Source organism: Chenopodium album, chromosome 8 (assembly GCF_948465745.1).
Source record: "Chenopodium album chromosome 8, dcCheAlbu1.1, whole genome shotgun sequence".
Taxonomy (NCBI): Eukaryota; Viridiplantae; Streptophyta; class Magnoliopsida; order Caryophyllales; family Amaranthaceae; genus Chenopodium; species Chenopodium album.
The window spans coordinates 11,484,565-11,500,413 of record NC_137841.1 but is presented as its reverse complement, the minus strand read 5'-3'; the positions used below and the strand labels follow the sequence as shown (position 1 = coordinate 11,500,413).

At 36.1% G+C, this 15,849-nt stretch overlaps 1 protein-coding gene and 1 non-coding gene across 2 annotated transcripts; both read left to right on the top strand.

The window, feature by feature from the left end:
• The first annotated feature begins 246 nt into the window (after positions 1-246).
• Positions 247-352, top strand: LOC145557014 (small nucleolar RNA R71). The gene has a single exon (XR_014092097.1). It is a non-coding gene; the product is annotated as a small nucleolar RNA R71 (small nucleolar RNA).
• Positions 353-14,387: 14,035 nt separating this feature from the next.
• LOC145642734 (uncharacterized) lies at positions 14,388-14,729 on the top strand. Its single transcript, XM_081693910.1, has one exon. It carries the CDS (start codon positions 14,388-14,390, stop codon positions 14,727-14,729), a length of 342 nt encoding a protein of 113 aa, XP_081550036.1.
• The last annotated feature ends 1,120 nt before the right edge of the window (positions 14,730-15,849 follow it).

Here is a 15,849-nt window from a genome sequence, read left to right as displayed (position 1 = left end):
AATTTGAGAGGATAGATTGTTGATGGCATTAAGGTGATCAACCGAATGAACCGTTGATCCATTCTTGCTTGAAGACTCTCTTTATCCTTCTTTCCAATCCATATAATGGCGCACCACATCTTCTATAATGTCTACAACCTCTTCTTCGGTTTGTTAATGATTGGGCCTTCGACTCCCGCATCAAGACACGTTTTGACTTGAGGATTTAACCCTCCATAGAAAATTTGAATGATTTGATAGGTTGGGATGCCATGATGGGGACATTCTCTTTGATACTCCTTATACCTTTCCCAAGCTTCATACAAGCTCTTACTAGGTTTTTGCTTGAAGCTTTGGATCAAAGCCCTTGCCTCCGCCGTTTTCTTTTGGGGGTAGAACCTAGACAAGAATTCCTTGGTAACTTCATCCCATGTTCTAAGAGAATATGGCTTGACCTCCTTGTCTAACCATTCCAAGGCTCGACTTATGAGAGCGAAGGGGAACATTTTGAGCCGGATAAACTCTTGAGAAAGACCATTCACTTTAATAGTGTTACAATACTTCTCGGACTCTTTGAGATGGTTTAGCGGACTCTTAATCATAGCCCACTAAATTATCTCCTTTCAATAAAAATGATCATGGCCGGTCTTATTTCAAAGTCATTTGTCGATGTTGTTGGCAAACTTTTAAACCTATATGCACCGAGAGTCCCCAACTCCTTCAAAGCAACTCCTGAATTATCTCCCATGCTTACTTGATCCTCCTCTTCTCTTTATTGGTGAATTTATTCTCTTGGAGAGCTTGGACTCAAAGAACGATTAACGACCCTTATTCTTGTTATTGTTCTCTTGATTTCGGTTCAAATAGCACTAAAGTACTTCCTCTTATCCTACGCATACAAAAACTCAAAGCAAATATCAATAGCACGGCTACTAATGTAGCCTAAAGAGAAATTTTTTTTTGTATTTTTGAGATTAAAGTGAAATAGACTAAACAACAATTGCAATCATCTACGCCATTCCCCGGCAACGGGGCCATTTTTTTATCTAGGGCGAGACTAGGTCGTTGCAAACTATCTACCCTTGGTCAAAACAAAATTTGTAATCTCTCAACACACCCCAATACAAACCATAGAATAAGTCAAGGGTCGAACCACTAGGAATGGGAGGTGAATGCTAAAGTCAAAGCTAAGCTATTTTGAAGCAATAAAGTGAGATCAATCTAAATGAAATCAAATTTTACAAGCACTAGGGTTAGGATCCGCATGTACTCGGAATGGATATAGCTAATTGGGATTGGAGATGACTAAGTCGAGTGTTGCGAGGGAAAATCAACTAAGCAATCAAGAGAGTAAGGTAGGCTAATATCCTAGAGGTCAAGCTAGCGCAAACTACGAGAGACTCTAACTAGGAACCTTGCAAACCTACTCAATCGACAAAAGCAAGCCACAAATCAATTTTCTATATCAATGCAATCTTACAATGCAATCTAGTGTAACAATCATAGTTAGCTACTCTTCAATTAATCACACTCATGCACTTAATCAATCAACCAATTTAATCACAACATCAACTCCATCAATTTCCCCCTATTAGCATCAATCCATCACTCATACATGCTTCACCATTCCCCTAGCAAGAGAACTACTCACAATCCATTGAAATTAAGATCAAAACTAAGCTAATCAACAATTTCATCATCATCATATCAATAGAACTAATTCAATCACAAATTTAATTCAAACTTGAACAATCAATAAAGCAATTGAAATGATAAGCTAAAAACTGCATTAAAGTAAAAGAAATCCTTACAAACTTGCTACAATTCAATGGAGGAAATGCTAGAATTAACAACCTTCAATCATCAATCAACAATCAAGAACTTCTCTCTTTACAATCTAGAGTTTCTCTCTCTAAAATTCTAATTCTAATTCTAATCTAATTTCTGAATTCCTTCTCTAATAATTCTCTCTAAAAATAGAAAGAAAATCTATTTATAGTAAAACTAACTAAGAGAAGTTAGTTAGATCGTCCCCAAATAAACGCATACAGGCGCGGCCAACCATAAGGGAGAGCGCGGCCGCGCAAATATGGGTAAGGATCTAGGACCCAGACAGGGGTGCCTGCACCCGAAGGAGGCGCGCTCGCGCCACCAGGCCGTGCGGCCGCGCCATAGTCACGTGTGCCCGCGCCTGAGAGCAGGGCAGCCTTCTTCTCTATCATTGCGCTGCTCCTCATGCGTTCCACTTAATGCTCTTGATAAACACGGGACCTTGCAGTTTTTAAACTCCATGTTTGCAAGTTCAAGACTAGAAATCATTCCCTCACGGCTTGAATGCATAGCTCAAGGACTTTAGGAACTTGCACTTCTCCATGCTTGAGCTTCAAATAGAGAACACTAGACATCCTAATCAATGCCAAACTTGGGAAGAGGCCTTGGGAAACTTGGATAACGACCTTAACCTGAAAAAATAAAGGAAAACAAGCAAATAAAAGAGAAAAATAACAAAATAAACCAAGAAATGCATAAAGAAAGAAATTCAACTAAGAAAATGCAAACAAAAAGAAATAAAGAGTAAAATCAAGGAAAAGCTAAGTAAAAGAGCTATAGAACAACATGAAATTCACCCTAAAAAGAATCAAATGAGTGCCATTAATGGCACTCATCAGAAAGAGAAGTTTTAGAGCAATAGATGATGAAAGAGGTGAGAAGCATTTCAAGAGACCATTCTTAACTTATATAATTAATGCTTTGTGTTGAATTTTGTAATTCATTATTGAACTAATGCAATTAACTTTGAGTGCAAATGTGGAATTTTTCCCTTTTTTCCCTTCTCTAATGTAATGTGGAATTTGATATCATATTTAATAATTAGAATTCTTTATTAGGAATGTATATAAGCAGTTTAGTTTGCATAGATATGTAATTCTAACTATATAGCTACATGACAACATTTTAATACAAAATTAATTATCCAAATGCATAAGGCATAATCTCTCATTTATAAGCAAGTTACCAATAACTATGTTAAACTAATGACTTACTTACATCATTAATAATGGTTAGCCACCCTTATACTATCCAATTAATGTAATTTTAACACATTAAATTTCACCATTTTTTTCTTTTGTTATTGTTTTTTTTTTTTTTTTTTTTTTTTTTTTGTGTAATGCCATAGTATGATATATAACTTTAAAGAAAAGGAAACGGGGAAGGGGAAGCAAAGCATGGTGAGTAGGATACAGCAATAAAGGAGAGATGAAGACAAAAGGGAGGAAAGGGAAAGGAAGAGGAAAGGAGAAATAGGTAGAGAAAGAAGTAGGATGGGAGATAGAGAGGGGATAGGAGAGATAGGTGAAATCAAATTAGGAAAAAAATGCCTAAAAGAAAAAGAAGAAGGATCCATGGAAAGATAGAGACAAAGCATGCCAAAAGAGGGGGCGGGAAACAAACTTAGAGAAAAAGAAAGGCTTAGAAGGAGATAGGAAAAGAGAGAAAGAGAGAAAGGAAGAAAGAGGGGCTAGGAGAAGAGAAAAAAAGAAAAAGGGAAGGGCTGAGAAAAAAAAATGAAGTAAGATAAAGAGACAGAGAAAAAAGCCACAAGAGATAGAACTAGATCGTAAAAATAAGAAATTAAGCCAAAAAGAGAGAAAGGGGCCAAGAAAGATAGAGTAATAAAAAAGGAGTTGAAGAGGAAAAAGGGCCAGGAGAGAAGAAAAGCGAGAAAGGGAGGTCGGAAGAAATATGGAGAAAGCGAGATAGAGGGACCGAGGGGAAAATAGAAGAAGAAAGACTAGGGGGAAAATGAGCAAGTGCAACCTATAATAATTTTCAAATTTTCTAAGAGGATGCATGGAATAGGTACAATTAAGAAGGAATAGGAAAGAAATAAAGAAAGAAAGTGAGAGAACGTTTTAAGGCTAATAAAGGAAAGATTAATTAAGAGGGCAGCAAATGCGACCTATAGTTTTCAAATTCATTAAAAATAAGAGAGAGCAAGGAGACAAGGCCGGGGGAACATAGAGGGATAAGAGAGAATTAGTGATAATTAGAATAAGGAGGGAGCTGAAAGAGAGATGTTTTAGGAAAATAGATGAAGGAATAGGTGAGAAGCACTTTAAAAGACCATTCTTAGTGTTTAATTGTGGAAGAAAGTTAGAAACTATATTAAAGGACGCAAATGGAGAGAACTTAGCTAGCAATGTGAGATGGAGAAATAAAATCCGTGCGGGGCTTCTAACTTATTTGGAAAGAGAATGGTCTGTTGTTACATAACAATTTATTTACTACATAACACTTTAAACAACAATAATAATACAATTTGTACTATTGTTACATAACACCTTATTTACTACAAATTTAATTTCGTAAAATTAAGGGAGTGTGCAAACAAGGAATACAAATGCAATTTCAAATTATTTTTTGGGCTACACTTGTACACTTATTTGAATAGTTTAGATTTTTTTTTCCCTTTAGGTTAAGCTACGTTCCTATCCAAATCTTTTTTTGTTTCATTATATTACAAAATCACACTGATTCTTATCAAATAAAAACTTAATATCAAGCCCAATAAATCATGTTAGTGTATTACCCAAAAACAAAAAGGAGAACAGAGTGCATGACCAATGGAAAATAGCTTTTGCACTTTTAATACATAAAACAATATTGTTGGGCCCATATTGCCAAGCAACCCAGTACGTTTAGGGCATCCCCCAATGATCAAATAATACATCAAAACAAGCAAGACGGCCTGAATGGAACAAGTATGGCCAGCAAGATCAAAATATCAATCATGAAGATACTTTCCAAGAATACACCTACTGAACGGGGAAATAGAATAAAATAAAAGAAGATCTTCTACGTTTGAATATATTCGATATCTTTGTAGCCCTAATGGCTCCTAGGTATAAATAGCAAAATTAGACATGGTAACAATCATGTACGTGCACATATACATCAATATAAACTGATTATTTTACTTATGCTCTCGGAATCATTTCTTTGCTGAACAAGGAAGCCTATCCTTACTCAGTATTATATCTCTAAACTTATTCCCTTTTAGTTTAATTGTCTACTTATTGCTTTATCATTGCTCTTGGTTATTGCATTATATACTTGTGGTCTGATTGTTATTACCCCCAAATCCTTAAGCAAATTCCTAGATCTCCTTACTAAGATTTGCCTAAACAATTTGGCACCCACCGTGGGGCTAATAATCAATTAACCTACCAATCTGCCAAAAACCAAGACAATCGCCATGATTGGACAACCAATACCTTTCACCATAGTCGAAATAAATGAAGGACTGAATGCATTCCATCAAACCTTAGATCAGCAAAAAAGCCAGATCAAAACATTGTTGGCCCAAAAGGTTCAAACCGAAGCCAAGCTCACTAGCCTAACCAAACAAAATGAAGCCCTCCGCAGCCAAATACAATCAGTTACATCCAAAATTGTTAATACCAGAAAAAGCACTGAAAGTATAGCCATGCAGCTTGATATGTCTGGAACTTTCAAAACCCCTAATGGGGAAAAGGGCTCTAATAGCAGGGAACAACCCATAGACTTAGATTTTCTGGATGCAGGAACTCTTAAGAAAAACAAACAGGAAGGAACTGAGGAAGGAAAGATAGAAAATATAGTCAAGGAGTACCTCAAAGCATTTGAGGCCAAGATTGCAAAGATCCCTAAGTGTCAAAGCCAATGGAAGAAGAAGCAACAGATGGCTACATCGAGTCTCCCTTCTCAAACGAGATCGCCATGGTGGAGGTGCCAAAGAGGTTCACCACCCCAATATGGCCATGTACGATGGAACAACAGATCCTGATGAACACGTGTCCCTCTACAAGCAGAATATGATGACCAACTCGATCCCTAGATATATTAGAGAAGTCATCATGTGTAAAGGCTTTGGAGCCACACTGTTAGGTCCAGCCCTAACTTGGTTTATTAATTTAGATAATGGGACAATTCGATCTTTTGTAGGAATGGTGAATCTTTTCAAGATTCAATTCGCTAGCAACAGGAAGATCGAAAAGCAATCCTCAAATCTGTACCGTGTCGTGCAAAGACATGAAGAATCCCTAAGAGATTATCTTAACATGTTCAACAGAGAAAAGATCGGAATACATAAGTGTGATTATCCTACAACAATCGGAGCATTTAGAAGAGGGCTGCTAGATCATAGCGAACTCTATAAAGAGTTAACAAAGTATCCCTGAACAACCTTTGAGGACGAACAAGCCAAAGCTACGGAAAAAGTCAGATTTGAAGAGGATGTGTATACAAGAAAGACTCCAGATCCAGATCGCCAACCAAGAACGAGTTATAACTTTCCCAGAAGGGATCATTGATTCAAGCCATATCATCGTTCCCGTTTTGATGAAGGGTCAATCAATACTGTCGAGGGAGAATTCTCAGACTTGAGGGAAGATCCCGAACTCCCACCTAAATTGCATGAATATTGTTTCAATGTTAACCCTGCAGGTGTAATCAGAACCTTGAACAAAATAGGAGATACCGTGTAGTGGCCCAGAAAGAGTGACAGGCCAGGAGAAAAGAAAGATCCATCAAGATGGTACGATATCCATTCAGATATTGGCCATACAACTGATGAATGTGTCGCGCTCAGGAAGGAAGTTTCTTACCTATTGAAGAAGGGCTACCTCAAAGAACTCTTGTCAGATAGGACTAAAGCTAGGAGGAGAGAATGAATCCAAGCAAGGTGGCCCCCCACCTCCTCCTCCAATCGTCAAGACAATCTGCTTTATATCAGGAGGGTAAGAGGTGCGTGGCTTAACATATTCAGCAGCGAAGCAGCATGCAAAAGAAAGCCATATGGATCAGCCCGATAGAAAGGCAAGGTAAACAATGGACATCCCAATCATGTTCAAAGAAAGTGATGCAGTAGAAGGCCATCATGATGGCCTAGTCATTTCATTCCCCGTAGGAAATTGCATGATCAAGATAATCCTTGTTGACAACGAAAGCTCTACGAACATCATTATGATTGATACCTTGAAACATATGAACATTGATGAGAAGAGCATCATCAATAAGTTAACAATGCTAGTAAGTTTCAGCGGAGAGACCAAAAAAACAAGCGGAGAAATTACATTGGCAACTTATGCAAAAGGGATTAACTTGCAAGTCAAGTTCCTAGTAATCGGTACCTAATCATCGTATAATATTATTCTGGGCAGACCATGGATACACTAAATGAAGGCTATCCCATATACTTATCATCAAGTCATTAAGTTCCCTAAAAGGTGGGGCATTCAAGAAATTAAAGGGGATCCTAAAGAAGCCAAAAAATGTTACAAGATTGCCTTGAAAGCAACATCCGCAAAGAAAAGTTCAGCATAGCAATCAGAGGGTCAGTTAGGCCAAGAGAAATTCAGTATAGCAGAAGATCAAGAAGCAATAGAGGTCCAGCTGAACCCCAACCATCCAGATCAGAAAGTCAGGATAGGATCAGAATTGAGTACAGACCTTCGACAACAAATTTCATAATTCTTAGAAGCAGAAAAGGACGTGTTCGCTTGGACTCACGAAGATATGAAGGGAATCTTTCCAGATGTAATTACTCACAAGCTTAGCGTAGATCCAATGCATACACCAGTGAAGAAGAAAAGAAGAAAGTTTGTGCCAAAAAGGAACAAGATCATCAACGAAGAAATTCAAAACTTGTTGAAGACAGGAAAGATTAGAGAAGTAAAGTGCCCAGAGTGGCTTGCCAACGTAGTAGTGGTAAAACAAAAAAATGGGAAATGGAGAATATGCATCAACTTCACAGACATCAACAAGGCCTGCCCAAAAGACCCCTTCCCGTTGTGGTACCCATTTTTTGACTAATTAAAATTAGAAGTCAAAATCCCACGTAAGTCGATAATTTGACTAAAAAAAATAAAAATTAGAGTCGCCACTCTATTTTTGCCCGAATAGAGAAGGTCTTTTTGTTTATGATCGTTTTCAAATAGAAAACGACATTGACTCCATTAGATGAGGCACTATATAAGTATGGTCTTAGGAAAATCAAAAATCTAGGTACGGGGTATAAGTTAGGAAGATCGAACGTTTGGAACTCGTCTCTTCCGGAAAATCAAAAATCTAGGTACGAGGTATAAGTTAGGAAGATCGAATGTTTGGAACTCGTCTCTTCCTCTGTTCTAACGAACAGGCTCTTACTAATACGTTGTTAATTGGTTATGATTATTCACATACTTTTCCTTAAACTAATGCATAAAAACATGAAAATTTCTACATTGTCAATCACACTCAAATGTAAAATAAAAGTGAATTAAACCTTACGATATATGGTGGGTTTGAGAATTAAAGTTGCACTACGTACCGTTCATTGTGGGATTTGAATCCACTCCCGGATCAAAACCCTACGTAGTTCTTACGAACGTCCATTTATACATGGTCAAAATTTCATACGAGGTTTCAAGAAAGTTTATAATATATTTTTTTAGGAGAGGTGGTTGATCCATATAGGGTCATTTGAATGAGGTTGAGCAATCTTGCTTTCAAGGTGGAGGTCAATTTATCAAGGTTGAGTAAGTCACTAGAATCAGCGACACCATAGGAGTTTCTTTGAGGAGAATGATTTTGTTTGTAAAATGCGTTTCAATTAACGACTTTATTTAGGGTTGACCAACTTCCAAATAGAGATTGTGTGGGCTTATTTGAGTGTGCTGAAAAAGGAATTTTATTTGGTATGAATTTGAGAAGAATATGAAGGAAATGTGTTTAGATTGTATGAAATTGACTTACGCAGAATGGACATTCTATATGGCTTAAATCTAAATGATAGGTAGTATATGTTGAAAACCTTAATCATGTTAGATTAAGTAAGCGATCTATCAGAGATAATAAAACTTTAAAAGCATAATTCTCTGCGGAAAATAGATCATCTTATAACCTATCATGATTGAATATTCAACTTTACCCTCTTATTTAAATATAAGCCATAAACCATAACTCGAAAGATTTATTTTATTAATGAAATGATACAAGCATGTAAGGCCATATTTTGCTTAATTAAAAGTTAGTTGTCTCTTTATTAAGAAATGCATAAGGAAATTTTGCTCTTCCGAACGATGATGGAATTAAAACTTAAACAAGATTTATTTAAAAATTATAAGACATTCTATTCCAAACTAAATGAATTATTTATAATGCTCCTTTCATATAGCCATAGAATGAAGAAGACTTTTTTTTTTTAAAATAAAAAATAAAAAAGTGTTAGTCTTAAAGTGATACAAATGTGTCTCTTTTTTGGATTAATATCAACTTGAGGCATGAGTAATTTATAACTTCCTCAAATGACTTAAAAAAAACCAGAGGTATACAAGAAAGGGTGACACAAATTATATAATAATGTTCATTCCATTTTTCCTTAAAAAGCTTAAGGGTTTAAAGTGTCTCTAATATTTCGGACACCATAAATCATGTTCTAACAGTCGGATTTGAGCATATGATAGATCTTTGGAAATGTCTACAAGTCTTATATAACATATGAAAAATTGAGATTCATGTAACTGTTGAAATGAAAGATAATGAATTTTCTTCAAAAACACTCCAGTTTGGGACGTTCACGGGGAATTGGGTGATAATGGTCAAAGTACTTTGGAATTGGCATGGTCCTTTTAATGGTATTTTAAGGACAAAAATTTAGATGCTCTGTAGAAAATTCTCCCTTTTTAAAAGTCATTTGATATGTCAAATTAAAAAGTATTCTTGGTTGGGAAAAACAGCCTCAAATCAGTTTGACATTTTAATATCTAGATTAGTAAAAATCATAAAAAAAATAGAGTATTTATCCTATGAGAACGTGTGACCCCAATTTACAAAGCTTATGGAATCTACTTTCTAGTTATTTAATTCAAATTTTATTATTAAAAAAGGAAATTGGTCGAAATTGGAAAATGGACAGACCTGTAGTAAGGAATTTGTGGTGTTACTTTGTCTTAATGTTTGATTTTTTGTGAGTTGGTTAAAATTTATTTTTATAAAATTCCAAGTCTCATACACTCCTAAATAAATAATATTACTGTAAAAAATTTATTTTTTAATTTTATGATGAAAAACGATTTTTTACATAATAAAAAAAAAGTAGTCGAAAATGCTATCTTGCTAGAATTCCATCATTCATTCTTTGGAGCTTCCTTATGCATTTTGTACAATTATCATTGCTTCCATTTCATACTCTACCTAAGGATGATACATACAAGAAAAAAAATCAAACAAACCATGTATACTCACTCTCAAACTCGCTCGCGGTCGGTCAAATTCTACTTGGTTTCCAAATTAGGAAACCGACACGTATAGTGCCCTAGGAGGTTATGGAACACACAAAAATAGAAAAGTTAGTAAATGTATGTAAAAAATAATATGAAATCACAAATAAAAATAAAGAAGATATTACCTTTGGCTTTGAGTAGCTATCTTGAGGAATTAGTCAAGGTAGTGTCAAAATGATCGATTTAATTTTTTTTAGGCCAAGTCCTTCTACAATTTTTTTTTATATTCTTTTTTTTTTTTACTGAAAATAAAAATTTTGATTACCTTTTTTTTTATCTAATTATAGTGCTGAAATAATTTAGACTTCTTTTATGAGTTTTTTTTTTTTTTAGCTCCTTTCTTAACTATTCTCTTCGATCTTTTTTTTTTCTCCCTTTCGTGAAGAGTGGGGTGGTATATATATGGGAGCAAATGGAAGCTAAAATACAAAATACAAAGAATATACTGTTATACGAAATAAATACGTACGAATACAAGAGTTAGGTAGAAATTGTAACCAAAATTCGTCTTAATGAGGTAGAGGACAAATAGAAACAGCCTACCACTTCATGCAAAACTTAATTACTAATTTGACTGAACAAACGACAATATTATTAATGACTAAAAATAATTAAAAGTACTAATATAATTTTAATACAATTGTTAATTAGTACTACTTTCCTTCGAAGAGTGTATTTACTCTTCGTATTTCAAACTTACCATAGCTAAACATGACTATTACAAAAACCACTTATCAGAAAATAACAAGGAGAAAAATGTTATTTGCCATTGATTGTGGATGGTCATATCACCTTACCGTTTGGGAAGAAACACAACTCATTGATACAACGTATTGTCATATCACACCATTTTCTGATTTTCGTTGCTAAATTACAACCACGGTTACCATTTTCTTCTTCTGTAGGGATTTGACATATCAAGTGAGTGGTAACGGCAGAGGTATCTTTGCTTAGAGCCACTCTTTCACTTGTCAAATATTGTCATCATTGCAATAACTAGGAAGAGAAATAGCATGCATACTTACACTTGTTATTTCTGAGTGTATAAAACAGAGGAAAAAAAAGTGAGTCATGAAGGTATAGTGGTAATGGTGTTTTGGTGGGAAGTTGAAAGGAAAGAAGAAGATGTAATATGAAGTAGTAGTATGTTATTAACAAAGTGAAATTGGTGGAACTAAAACAAGTCATAATTAAGGAAGTTAAACAACAACAAAAAACAAAATAAAAATAAAATACAAAGGGAGCCGTGACTTATGGCAATTACCAATTATCATGCATGCATTACATGCATGTTTTGTGTCTTAGTGATTGTCATCTTATTATTGTTATTAAACCATGAATTTAGCATTGGTAATTGTATGCATGCATATTTTCATGCATTTTTGTTTCTTAGTCATTGCTTCATGCACATTTTTAAATTCTTTTTTTTAGTTAATTAATTATGTATTAAAAGGTGATTGAAAATATTAGAGTAAAAATAACAATAGGATACCTGAAATCAGTATTGCTAAATTTCATCCGGGGTTAGAAAGTGATATTATATAAACGGTCACGGTTTTTAAAATTGTACAGATTAAAGGGTCAATATTTGATACTCTTGACCAGGATATGTCAAATGACATAATTATTACATACGTCAGTGGTAACAACATTGTTTATATAAAGATACACTTACTACTATTATTAGACTAAACGATTACACAATTGGGATATGATAAAAATACGGATAAGATTTATCCCCTATAAAAGGGAGATTTCCCTTATCCGAAATCACCCTTTACCCAAAAAAAAAAAAAAAAAAAAACACACCCTTTGCCTTTTCCTCTTCGGTTTCCATGGCTCCCGGCAACCAAAACCGTCAAGCTCCATCTCCGTTCGACGAGCATTTTCGAGTGCTAAATTTATATTTAGCTTTGATTATGGCGTTAGTGGTGCTACTAATGGTGTTAATGATTTTCATAATCATGAATAAATGACGATTTGAAGTTTCCGGCACGGAGTGTACAAGGTTCGAGTTACGCTACAAATTCTCCTCGTGTTTTGTTCGTAAATTAGGGGTACAAATTGTAGGGGTTTTGTATACTCCAAAATTATAAATAAACACTACTTGAACTTGTCTCTTATGTCTAATTATTGCGGGTGTCGTTAGCAAAATTAAATTTTGTTATTATAATTATGAAATTACAAAATTTATTAGTTAATTGAAAGTAAAAAAAAAATTATGGAAAATAGGGGATCAAAATTTGGTGTCTACACCCGTTACTTCACATTGATGCCATGGTTGATGCAACAGTAGGGCATGAGCTACTCTCCTTTATGGACGCATACAGTGGGTGCAACCAAATCCTCATGCACAAGGAAGATCAAGAAAAGACTTCTTTCATTACCAGCCAAGTAATCTATTGCTACAGGGTAATGCCTTTTGGATTGAAGAATGCAGGAGCGACGTACCAGAGGTTGGTAAATAAAATGTTTGCATGACAAATTGGGAACACAATGGAAGTCTACATAGACGATATGGTAGTCAAGTCCAAAATGGCAGCTGACCACGTCAAGGACCTCAGAGAAGCCTTCACCATCCTGAAGTAGTACGGTGTGAAATTGAATCCTATAAAGTGTACATTCGGAGTACAATTAGGAAAATTCTTAGGTTACATGGTAACACAAAGAGGAATAGAAGCTAGCCCAGACCAAGTCAAAGCCATCCTGGATCTAGAACAACCAAAGTCAAAGAAAGACGTACAGAGTCTAAGAGGGAGAATAGCAGCACTGAATAGGTTCATCTCCAAATCTTCCGACAAGAACAAAGCTATCTATAAAGTACTGAAGAAGAACAAAGAGTTCAAATGGGAACAAGAGCACGAAGAAGCTTTTAAGAAGTTGAAAGAGTATTTAGCGAACCCTTTGATACTTTCCAAACCCAAAGAGGGAGAATCACTTCAATTGTACCTCGCAGTATCTAAAGGCACAATCAGTACAGTCCTCACCAGGGAAGAAGACAAGGAGCAATTTCCTATCTACTATGTAAGCAAAACCTTACTCAGTATGAAAACAAGGTACGCCTCCTTGAACAAATTCATCTTAGCTTTAGTCACTACTTTAATAAAATTACCCCCAATACTTTAAAAGCCACTCTATAGTGTACAAACCAACTATCCCATCAAAGCCATCATGAGAAAGCCAGAAATGTCAGGGAGAATGGAGAAGTGGGCCCTACATCTCAGCAGGTATGATATATAGTACGAACCTAAAACCGCAATCAAGTCACAAGCTCTTACAGACTTCAGCCCAGCTCTTGAAGAAGAGGCACAAAAGGAAGTATTGGCCCTACAAGAACCAAAGGCTACACAGAAATGGACACTCCAAACAGATTGTGCGGCAAACATACGAGGTGTAGGTCTAGGAGTAGTTTTTACATCACCACAAAGAGACAAGATAGCACAAGAAGTAAGGTGTAACTTCAAAGCAACCAATAATGAAGCCGAATATGAAGCATTAATCACATAACTAACTGTGGCAAGAGACATGAAGATACAGCACCTAGAGGTGATATCAGATTCTTTACTCATCGTGAATCAAATCAACGGGGAATACGCAGCAAAAGATGCCAAGATGATAGCCTACCTGGAGGTAACAAGGAAACTTAATAAAGAATTTAAGGAATTCAAGATAGACCAGGTACCTAGGAACTTGAACACTGAAGCAGACGCCTTGGCAAACTTGGGGTCAAACATTAACCCTGATGAGTTTGGAGCTATCCCATTAGTACACGTACTCTCACCAGCTATAGAGTAGGAGTTAACTATGAAAGTCTACGAAATACAAACGGATCCTACAAGGAAGGAAGATAGTAGCTGGACAAAACCTCTCAAAGACTATCTCTTAGACAAAATAACTCCAACAGAGAAGGTTACAGCTCAATCACTCGCTTTAAAAGCTTCTAAGTATTGCCTAATCAGCAACGTGCTCTTCAAAAAGTCAGCAGCAGGTCCCTTCTTATGATGTTTAGAAAAAGGAGAAGCACAACAAGTTCTACAGTCTCTACACAACGACGAATGCAGAAACCATTCATGAGGGAGGAACCTTGCCAATGGGGCACTCGGAATGGGGTACTATTGGCCCAACATGAGGAAGGATGTTATAGAGTTCTCCAAGAAATGTTTAGCATATCAAAAACACGCACCTTTGACACATAAGCCATCTGAAGGGCTGCACCCAACATTGACGCCTTGGCCATTCATGAAGTGGGGAATGGATATAGTGAAGCTACCTCTATCATCAGGGCAAAGAATATATTTCCTAGCAGTGATGGATTACTTTTCAAAATGGATAGAAGCTGAAGCGTACAAGGACATAAAAGATAAACATGTTATTTCATTTATCAAAAGGAACATCCTAAGAAGATTTGGAGTACCAGTAGAAATCATTACTGACAACGGGTCCTAGTTCATCTGCAACAAGACGAAAAAATTCTGCAAGGAATGGAACATTTCCCTCTTCACATTTACACCAAGGTATCCATAAGAAAATGGACAAGCAGAGTCAAGCAAAAAAGTCCTAATCAGCAACATGATGAAGAGACTGGAAGGCACAAAAGGGAAATGGGCAGATGAGCTACCCAACATACTATGGGCAGACAGAACAACTCCAAAAGGCGCTACAGGGCATACACCTTTCTCAGTAGTGTACTGATGGGAAGCAGTAATTCCAACAGAAGTAGAAGTCCCCACTTCAAGATACGGGCTGATGACAGAAGAAAGAAACCAAGGCGAGTTGATAAACAATTTGGATACTGTAGAAGAGCTTAGAGAGGACACAAGAATGAGAATGGAAGCCTAACAACAAGAAGTAGCAAGGTCTTTCAACAAGAATGTCATAGCAAAAGTTTTCAGAATAGGAGATTGGGTCCTCAAAAAGGTATACGAAAACACAAGAGAAGTAAATGCAGGAAAGCTAGTATCTAACTGGGAGGACCCTATGAAATCATCAAGGTAGTCGGCAATGGAGCCTACAGGCTCAGGAACGCAGAAGGAAAGGAGGTACAGAGAAGCTAGAATGCAGCACACTTAAAACTTTATCATTTTTGAGGAACGAAGGTATGTAGACATTATTCCAACCCTTTTTCGAATTTACAAAAAGAAATCAACCAAAAAAAGCAAAAAAAGAACAAAAAGCAAAAAAAAAAAAAAAAACAAAACAAAAATACTCCAACAACTAGATGCAGCAGGAAAGGTACTCTTCTTTACTTAAACTCATTCAATTCAGTTTACTTTTTACTACGAGTACTAACTTAAGCATCGGAGGGCCGTTGGGGAAACCCACGGCCACCCCTCACCCAATTCTGTTTTGCAGGACAACAGACGCACTGCCGTGCAGAACGCAGAAAGGCACAGTATGCCTGTAAGCATCCACGCCTACAGAACAAGTAAACGGTAGCAACAAGTACCTGTAAGCAATATTACATCCATACTACAACTGTAATACAACTGTAATACGATGACAAACACAAATTTATACAAGTAACAAAAACACACATAGCATAACAAGGTACTAATATTACTTAGTT